Source organism: Hevea brasiliensis, chromosome 11, assembly GCF_030052815.1.
Source record: "Hevea brasiliensis isolate MT/VB/25A 57/8 chromosome 11, ASM3005281v1, whole genome shotgun sequence".
NCBI classification, from domain to species: Eukaryota; Viridiplantae; Streptophyta; class Magnoliopsida; order Malpighiales; family Euphorbiaceae; genus Hevea; species Hevea brasiliensis.
Window position 1 is genome coordinate 94,785,772 of NC_079503.1, and position 11,035 is coordinate 94,796,806.

Below are 11,035 nucleotides of genomic sequence, written 5' to 3' on the forward strand. Positions count from 1 at the left end.
CGTTTTGTGGAATGGAAATTGTTTGAACTGTATTTACTTCATTTACAATGCGATTCTTTGAATGGAAAATTTTGTGAAATTGTTTTGAAACAACAGTTAGCATGGCAATGTGATTGTGTTCCTCATTAGCTTGTCTAGTGAGATGATATTGATTGTGATCCCCTCCACTTGTTGGGGTTGGGTTTTCCCTCTCTGGCTAAAGTATTGAGGTGTGTTGCCAGTTGAGGAAGGATTGAATGAGTACTCATATTTGCTAGCTAGCTCGTGTATTCTCCTTTAGCCTTTGGTTATTGAGAGTATTGACTTTGTCGTGGTGTACAACCTGATATTATTTTAGTGTTATACTCTAAACTGTGCGAATATTTTCAACACCCTTAATTTGTACTTATTTTGCTAAAAAGATGAAATTTTAAATGCTTTGTTATGATTTGGATAAATTGTGCTTCTTTGATCAAATATTATTCAACAAATGATTTATGAGATTGAAAACATGGACTTTGATTTTATGAATTTTGAAGAATTTAAATGGTCCACGTTCTCTGTTATGATTTTTCAAAATATGTTTTATATTGAATTTTAATTTATTAGTTGTGCACTACTAAGTTCACCGCTCAGCGATAGCTTTGTATGCTTTCGCAGGTGAAAGTAAGGATAGAGCAGCTGAGTGAGATTATTTGAAGCTGTGACTTGAAGTTGTGTCGAGATTATCTTCGGGTATATCATAGGTATACCTTTATATATTAGATTTTGATGTAATCATGTAGCTATTGTATGTAATTACATTCGAGCAGTTGTACAGAAATAATTGTAATATTATTTTGGGACTGTAATCAAATTTAAATTATTATAATATTATTTTTCTGAGATGATCATTTGAAAAGTTTAATAATATTAATGTTATTACTTCAATGGATGTAAACATTTAAATTTCTTTCTGAGACTTGCGAATGATGAATTATTTTCTTTATGATGAGTTTTGTTGAGAATGAAATGAGACAATTTGAGTTGATTGAGTTCCAATTGGGTATGATGTATTTTTCGTAAATTATTTTTCAACAGGTTCGAAGAACCATTTTGATATAGTTTTAGCCGTAACCACGCAGATTTTTCGCAAAATTTTAAAAATACCTAATTATTCCTAAATAAGATTTATGAAAAATATTTGAATTAAAAACACTTAGTTTAAATTTTTATCACCACGCTAAACTTAAATCTTAAATTGTTTTGTCAAAATTTCTTGTGGTATATTTAATAGATTATCGGTAGGTAAAGTTTGATAATTTATTAGGCATGCTACGAGATCATGTCATATCTTACAGAGGGGTAAGGTGTGACAACTAATCATTTTGATATGTAAAACAATTTAATCACTTATGTAAGCTCAAATCAAAATGAATTAAATTGTAATTTGACCATCATGCTCTCCAAATTTAATAGCTTTTAAATGAGTTTTATGGGAATAGGATGTTTGTTGATGGGGATAGTATATGGGATTTGATGGAAAGCAAGAATGTTGTCCCTAATGTAAGGAGTTACAATTTGAGGTTGCGGGGATTGATTTTGGAGAACAAAGTGAAGGAAGTAGTTTAAAACTGTTAGGTGAATTAGGGCTGAGCATTCAGTTCAAATTAAACTGAACCAAACCGAATCATCAAAACCGAATTTACTGAATTATCATATTTTAGAAACTGAACCGAACCAAAATAAATGAAAAATCGAATCGATCTATTTTGATTCAGTTCGGTTTGAATCGATCAGTTTTTGAGTTTGATCTTTTTTAATTTAGACTTGATTTTCAAGTTATTTGGTCTAATTTTGACTTTGGTTTGAACCTAATAACCATTAATCAATGAAATTAAACAATTTATATATATATAATTACATATAATTCATAAATTCTCCATAAAAATAAATCAATTTAAAAATCAATAAAGTAATTTGGTTCTGTTCGACTGATTTTTTTCTCTAAAATCGAATCGAAATAACTAAAATTCTTAAAATGTAAAATCGAACCGAAACGAACCGAATTGAATTATCTTAACAATCGAACCGAATTACCGAAGTAAAACGGTTCGATTCAATTTACTTGTTCAAACTAAATAGTGCTCACTCCTAGGTGAAATGAAGAGCAAGGGATGTAAATCAGATGCTAACAATTACCATCGGCGAGCAAAGGGCACTCTAATGATAGGAACATAGAGGAAGTGAAGGATTTTTTATTTGGTGCAATTATTGTGCATATAATAGTTTAATTATAATCATTGATCATGATTAAACTCATCACATATAATATCATGAGATTGGGAAAAAAAAAATTTCTAATAAGAATAAATTTAACTAGCATGTAATTTTTTAGAACAAAATCAACAGTCATAATGTTCAGTGCCAAATTAGGTGGTGCCTTGCTATTCCAAAAATTTTTTAAATTGAAATTTTACCCTTGCATTTTAATATACTTTTTAAAAAAATTACTATTTTAATGAAAAATTTTTTAAATTAAAATTTAATGTATTTTTTGAAATAATTATTGTTTAGCCATCTAATATTTTTATTTTTTTATTCAATTCCTGTATTTTTGTTTAAATTTTATTTATATTTTTTATATTATTTAATTTTGATCTATTAATATTTTATATTTTAATAAATTTTAATATTTATTTTTATTCTCGAAAGATAATCAATCATGGCCATGCATATTAACCAATTATTTAAACTAATAATTTAAATAGAATTACAATGATAATAATTTAAACTACTACATATGAATTCCCTCATTTCCTCAGTTTGAGAGTTTCTTAAGGTGTCGTTGAGGACACGTTTCCAACGTTCATGGCCATTATTTTCTTCACTCTAGAGAATCTCGCAAGCCGACTTTCCCCGATTAGATTAAATATTTATATTAAAAATTATATATATACACGTTAATTAATTATACATAAATATTTAATTATATTCTTTGACAAATAAGAGCTGATGACAAGAAGTCGGTAATACAGTGACAGGTGGACCTCCAAATTAATAATTGTTGCAAAATTGTCTTTAAGTAGAGTAATTATTGCAAGATTTAAAGAAAAGAAACACCCCACTTTTTTTGTTTGTGTTCTATATGTTATTAGGAATTATTCTCACGTGTTTAATTGAATCAGAGTTTATTTGACTTTTGCATATATTTGTGATATTATTCATATCAACTAAAAGGGAAAATTTAATTATTTTCTTTCCCATGTATTTGTCATACATCCAAATGGAGCATTGGTTATGTAAGGATATAGAATAGTCTCTGATTTTCTCCCTTTGTTCATAAGACACAGGATTCTTCTTTTGTTGGATACGCATCGTTCCTTATCCATACTGGGCAGGGGATGACCTTTCTTCCTTTAGCACGGATGTGGGTCTCTCCCTCACCACATTTGGATAGATTTTTATATAAGTTCTAAGTTAACTTCTATTTCATAGATCTTGGGGTTTAATGGAGAGGGTTCGCCTTTGATTTATTGGATGTGGTTTTAATTTCTGTATTTGTTGATCTTTTCTACGGCGGATGAATTATCTCGAGGATATTCATGGTACTGCTTCTGTGGTGTCCCAGTCTCTCGAAGCCTAAATTATTGCAAGATTGTCTTTTAGTAGAGTAATTATTGCAAGATTTAAAGAAAAGAAACGCTCCACTTTCATGTTTGTGTTCTATATGCTATTAGGAATTATTCCCACGTGTGTGATTGAAGTATAGTTTATTTGACTTTTTCACATATTTGGGATATTATTCATATCAAATAAAAGGGCAAATTTAATTATTTTCTTTCCCACGTGTTTGTCACACATCCAAACAAAGCATTGGTCCTGTAGGGATACCCTTTCTGTGAGCAGAGACTTGATATGATGTTCAAGAACAGGAAGGCGTTGATGCATCTCGTGCATGCACGTTATAAATTGAGTTTGCTCTTCACTTAAGCCTAAATAAAAATGTTGAGTTATAATAAAGCAATAAGAATTCTCTTCTCTAATCCATTATTTTGGTGGCAACTTTTATATATTATATAGAGGCAATTTTTGCAAGGCAACTTGTTCAAAACTAATATAGCTTAAAAGAATTTTAATTTAACCACTAAACATAGTTACATCAGTCTTTCGGGATATAGATTAATATCTGGTTTTCTCCCTTTGTTTCTGAGACACAGGACTCTTCTTTCGTCAAATACGCAATCATCCTCTGCCTGTACCGGGTAGAGAATGACTTTCCTTCCTTTCTCCCAGATGTGGATCTCTCCCTCACCACATTTAGATGGGGTTGTATATAAGTTATGGGTTAACTTCTATTTCGCAAATCTTGAGGATTAATGGAGAGGGTTTGCTTTTGATCTGCTAGGTGGGGTTTCAACTTTTGAATTTGTTGATCTTCTATGCGGCGGATGGATTATCTCGAGGACGTTCACAAGACTACTTTTGTGGTGTTCCGGTCTCTCAATGCTTGTATGAGAGTGAGATTGGCTAGAGCATTGCCATCCTCCCTTGCGTTTTTAGCTGTTTCAAAACTTTTGTTTTTTCTTTTACTCGATCTAGCTTGGCTGCATGTTCTTTGGGGTGTATTTTGGCTTAGGGTCTTTTGTTTCAGGCATAATAAGCCTTTTTGGCCCCAACAGTGCTTCAATATTACTTTGTCTCCCCAAGGTGCGTGGTTGATCAATGATATATGCGACTCGTTTTTAAAATGACATTTCATTAAAAAAAAAAAAAGTTATATTTTCTAAAAAGAAATTATTTTTAATACATGAAAACATTTAAATTTTACAGGGCTCACTTACATGATTTTTATCGACTTACAATTTTATGTAGAATATCTTAAATGAAATAGCTGATTTATCATATAATTTTCCCTCTGATCGTCAATAAGCATAAAGTCAGGTTGGAAATCGTGCGATTGCAAGGACTTGAAATAATTAATAACATATCATTGTATACTGAAAGCATTTTGTTGGTGAAATAAAATCTTAAAAATATATTAACATAATTATAAATTATAAATAATGATAATAGTAGTAATTTTTATAGTCTATCCTCAAACTTTACTTCGTATTTCACTTCTATTCTTTAATTTCAATTTATTACTAAAAAATTTTTAAATTTTAATTTTATTTTAAAATATTCCTCTAACTTGTAATATTAGATTTTCAGATTAAAAAATATCTCTAAACTATAGTATAATGTTTATCAATACAATTTTAATACTTTTCACTGATGAGTAAATCTTAATACTTTTCAGTGATGAATAAATCTTCTTCCTTTACAAGAAACAGTAATAACATTGATATTTTTATAATAGATCTAAATAATGATCGAAACAATTAGTATTTTTTAGAGTATAAGAGAAAAGAAAGTAAAAAGGTGATTTTATTTTTATTTTTTAACTTAAAAACCTGCTATAGCAATTTTATAACAGATTAGAGAAATTTTTGTAAAATAAAATTAAAATTTAAGAATTTTTTAATAAAAAATTAAAATAAAAAAAATAAAAATAAAATATGAGATAAAGTGTAATATCGGCTATAAAATTACGTACGATAATAATTTAAAATGACATTATATTTTTAAAAAATTAAGAAATATTTTAAAAATTATTTAATCATAAATAACATATTAAATGCAAGTGAATAATATTTAAAGAAAACAATGTGATTACTAAAAGTTTAGTTTTATATAAGAAAAAATTTAATATTTTAGATTAAATTAAATATTTATATTAATATATATTTTTTTTATTGTAATAATACTTAGATATTAATTAATTATATATAAATTTTAATATAAATATTTAATTTAAAAATTATTCTTATATAGCATCCAATTTATATTAAATGTATCCTTCAACAAACTCTAGCGCAACAAGAAGTTGGTAACACAGTGGCAGGTGGACCCCCAAATTAACAATTATTGCAAGATTTTGTTTTGTTTGGTTTTTTTTTTTTCATTTTTTTATTATAGAGTAATTATTGCAAGATTCAAAGAAAAAGAACACTACGTGTGCTTTCTTGTTTGTGTTCTACTTTTATAAATTTTGAGTTTATTTTGACCTTTTTCACTGTATTTGGGAAATTTTTCAGAGGAATAGAAAAATAAAAGATGAGAATATTATCTATTTTTATTCGAATTTGTGAAAAATAGAAAAGAGAAAAAAAATCAAAGAATAGTTATATTTTTATAAATTTACAATTGTATCTTTTATTTTTTTTCTCGTTATTTATATAGAATTATATGTGTTAGAAAGTTTAAAAAAATAAAGAATTCAATTCAATTGAATTATTTTTATTAATTTTTATATATGAATTAAATGTTAAAATTTTTAAAATTTAATTTTTAATTAAAAAAATCAGTTTAAAAGAAATAAATTTATGCCAAAAGTGGCATGATTTTACAAGAATTTAATTTATTTAGACATTCTTCAAAAAAACTCAATTAATAAATTAATTGAATTCTCATATAATCATACTCTCTTTATTTGAAAAATTGAATTTTATAAGATTTCAATTTAATTTTATTTTTTTTTATCACTTCTCATGTCTTCATTTGTAAGGTTTTCAAACATGATAATCGGTAAAAAAAAAAAAATTAAATTTTTGTAAAATTCTAATTTCAAAACAATATGATAAGAGAGTTTTCTATTAGATACTCAAAGGATCTCTACTTAAATTATATTTACTTTTTTATAAATAACAGTAAAATATAAAAATAAATACATTAATTTCACTTATCAATTATTCCAAATAATAGAATTTGAATGAATTTTGCCATTTTAAAAAGTATTCTAAACACATAAATTTTCTTACGAATTCATTTGCATTAAATTCTATCAGTGTACATATAATTTCGAAAGTAAAATATACTTATCACACGATTACAAGAGAAAATAAAAGTTATTTTCCTTCTTTCCTTTATTTTCTCCTCTATTTCCTAACAAAGAAAAGGGAAAATTCCTCTTTAATTTGCTCATGTCATTTTCTTTCCCACTTATTTTTCATACAATTATACAGAGTATTGGTGTTCTAAAGGGATGCACTTTCTGTGAACAGAGACTTTACATGGTGTTCAAGAACAGGTAGGCGTTGATTGTCGTCATAATTATACATCAAGGGGACCATCCTTGCAAGATTAAGACAAGCCTTGGTGAAGGTTGATGAAAATGACTTCTGAAATAGGCATTCCTGGTTCAGCTGTTTCCATGCGTCTGAAATCATGTGGGTTACCTGCTTTCTTGCGTTTTCCACAGTACATCCTTTATATTCCTTCATGTAACATTCTACGTATGATCCATCATGTCCATCCTGACCCTCATCCTGCAAATTTTTTTTTTATAAATTTCTCATCAATTTGTATTAAATCAAGAATGAAAATATTTTGAGTTTATTATTAAGGATCCGTTTTAGTTTGCATATTGAAATCAAAATCGAGTGAAATTGGATACGGAATGATAAATTTTTATTTATGTTTGGTTCACCGTGAAATTGGAATTAGATTTATTTCAAAGGGTTTGACTTGCAACTATAAGTTACAAAATCAGAAATAAATTTATTTTGTACTTGATAAAAATCAACTTAAAATATTTTTTATTTTTTTATATTTTTACTTTTTAATTTTAATTATTATAAGAGAATATAAAAATAATATTTTTTATATTTTTAATTTTAGTTTATTATAATTAAAATTATAATTTTTCTATTTTATTTAATTATAAGTAAAAATAATAATATATTCTATCCTTTTACTAAAAATAATAATATATTCTATCCTTTTACTTTAAATAATTAAAGTTAATTATATTTAAAATTTTTATTTTAATCAATTATATGAAAATATAAAAATTATATTTTTTACTGTATTTCATTCTAATTAGTATAATTAATTATAATTATAATATTTAATTTTAATGGTATATGAAAATATAAAAATAACAGTTTTATATTTCAATTATTGTTATAATTATTTTATTTTTTATTTTAATTAATTATTTTAATTATAAGATTATTTTAATTATTATTATAATTATTTTAGTTATTTCAATTTTTACAATTATAATTATAACTATAATTTTTAATTAATTATTTGAAATATAAATATATTATTTTATATTTTTATTTTAATTAACAATATGAAAATATAAAAATTGAAAATATTGAGCTCATTCTCATTCTTGTATTTTTATTTCTACGTTGAAAAGGAAATGGTGATTCCCTTAGCTCATTCCCATTCTTGTATTTTTATTTCTAGGTTGAAAAGAGAAATAGTGATTTCCTTAATTATGAGAATTAAATTCTCTAGTTTGTAAGAATGAGAATGAAAAAAATAAATTTCCAAACACTTATGAATCATTTCCATTCCTTAGTTAATTTTTGTTAAACCAAACGGGTCTAAGTGTTTTTTTTTGTTTATTTATTCCATAGGTACCCTCAGTTTGATGGATCAGGACTAATCCTATTAGCACTGGGTAGATTCATTAAGGAATAAAATATTTTTAATAGATATTTTCTCAATCCATGAGAATCAAACACTCGACTTCATTTAAATAATAAGAGTGCATAATTACTTATACTAAACACATTGATAATTGTTTATTTTATAAGACAGAAAATTAAATATTTAGTCTCTTATTTCAGAATTTTAAAATATAAAAATAATTGACAATAATTAATTTATTAATTTGTTAACAAACTCTATATTTATTATATATTTAATTTATAATATTACCGAATAATTTATGCAGATATACCACTAGTCAATTATGATCCTTAATTGACCTTGGACCATCGCACACCATATGTCGTCCATATAAAGAAATGAAGACAGCCGCAAATTTAATAGTTGAGAGAAAAGAGAATTTAGAAATTGAAAAAAAAAAAAAATTAAATACCTTGGCACTTCCTAAATCATCCCAGAGCCGAAGAATTTTAGCAGAAGAGGAAATTATGGCTGGATTACTGTCAACCAGCTCAACAGCTTCCTTGGTTAAACCATGACCCAGTAGAAAGAAAATATGAACTAGAACCACATGTACACCTGAACTAACAATCCCATTCTCCAAGTATTCTTCAGCGCTCGGCAAGTGCCCAGAAGCAAACCATCTTGCTTCTACTAGAAATGCATCGCACAAACTTGCCCACTGCATGCAACAATCAAGAGAGATAGTAATTATAATTCCAACTTAATTATAGCAATTTAGAATTAAATTTTCTTTTTTTACTGTTATTCTACCGTTTTTCGCAGAGAATCAACAGGGCTCCAACCATGCTGTTTGTAGACCTTGTAGCTAATTTCATTAGTGACGTTGTCAAGAGCCTTGAAGCATGTCTTCATGTAGTCTGGTAATTGTTCAGCGGCAGCTATGTCCCATCTTTACGTTTATGAAAAAATTAATTTTATTATTAATCAATCAATTAAATTAAATTAATTAATCATCAACTTTCATGCGTCATATTTACCTTTTGATAACTTCTGTAAATGAGATGAGTCCATCAAGAGTCCCATGAACGTCGAAAATATCATCTATTAGGTAAATAAAAGAGATGGGTTTTGTAAGGTCTATCCTCTGCTCTGACCAGCTTGGATCTATGAGGGTTGCCATGGACCATATGTACCATTTTAGTGGCTGGTTTCTTGCGAACTTTAGCTCCTTTGATAAACCGAGGTCTTTCCACCACCTAATTATGTCCACAGAAAAAACATATTGGAATTAGGTAAGTGGAACATGGCTTTGCCAAAGACACATCATGATCATCATGTTGATTATTACCTCGATATTTGAAGAATTTCTTGTTGATATTGAGATTGGATTTTCATAAAATCTAACTTAGCAAGTTGTTGCAGTTCATTCATCCACACATTTCCCCCCTGAAAATCTCTAATAAAGTGTTTGGCCGTGAACCTGGCCAAGCTTTTGTGATGTGGGTAATCGAGTGTATCCTTTATTGCTCTAGCTTGATTATAGTCAAGCTGTGTCGCCCATGAATTTAGAAGCCGGTAGCTATAGTCTCCAGCTTCGTCAAGTATATCTTCTCCTCCTATAGTCAGCTGTGAAGCTTCATATAAACCCAATAGTCCTTTGATGTCATAATTTAGATTCTCCTTGAATTTGCCCTCCCTGTCTTTGAAGTTGTCGAATACTCCTGTATGGTATTTACCCATTAATTAGAACACAATTAAAAGAGCAAATTAATTAATAACAGAAGAAAAAAAAGAACAAGGATAACCAACCTGCAAGCACATAGTAACCCTCTTGTCTCAACAGTCGAAAGCGAAGGGCAGCCTCATGGAGATCATTATAATTATAAGTGCTATGTATCATATGGTGCCTTTCCAGAATTGAATCAATTTCTTCTTGGAAATGATACTCAATGCCTAAGCGTTGGATGGCATCAACCATGGCCAAACCTTCGAATGCATCTTCACGCTCTTTGCTTAGCATATGCTTCAACGCCTTCAACTTTTTATGATGATTCTTGATGTGAAAATCATCCTGCAAGAGAATAGAAACAGGTTTATTTATAAAAATTCCAGCAAAATAGCTATAGATTTTAGCATAAAAGAGAGCATATATATACTTTAATAATGCAGGGCTGTTCATCAGCTAGATAGACCAAGTGATTTGAGGAAGTAGAAGGCAATGTGTTTTCTTGGGTGATGCTCCAGTTTTCAGGAGCAATGGCAGTCTTGAAGTCTATTTGGTTGAAACACTTTGGAGTCCGGTTTTGAGGAAATGGAATGGGAGATGAAATAAAGGTTGCTTTAGAAGAGAAGGCCATTGTGAGGGAGAGACCTTTCAAAAATCACAGTACTTATGAGTGCATGAGCATAAGTAATCCAGGCAACATAATTTATAGGATTCTGCGAGACACAGAGATATTACTTGGTATCGTTTTGCAGTGGTTCACATCAATTAGGTTGCAACACCAACGTGTTATTTGAGTGATAAACTGTTCAAAAACTTTTTCAAAAATAAATTCAAAATAATAAAATTATTTCTCTTGTTATTCTTCAGGACAAGAAAAAG

The 11,035-nt window shown here is 28.0% G+C and overlaps 1 protein-coding gene across 1 annotated transcript; it reads right to left on the reverse strand.

The window, feature by feature from the left end:
- Positions 1-6,900: 6,900 nt before the first annotated feature.
- Positions 6,901-10,816, reverse strand: LOC131170474 (probable terpene synthase 13). The gene is made up of 7 exons (XM_058129497.1): positions 10,587-10,816; positions 10,240-10,501; positions 9,779-10,151; positions 9,468-9,686; positions 9,241-9,379; positions 8,900-9,148; positions 6,901-7,328 (listed from the first exon to the last, which is right to left on the reverse strand). The coding sequence occupies exons 1-7, from the start codon at positions 10,785-10,787 to the stop codon at positions 7,038-7,040; spliced, it is 1,734 nt and encodes a 577-aa protein (XP_057985480.1). The 5' UTR covers positions 10,788-10,816; the 3' UTR covers positions 6,901-7,037.
- Between the last annotated feature and the right edge of the window lie 219 nt (positions 10,817-11,035).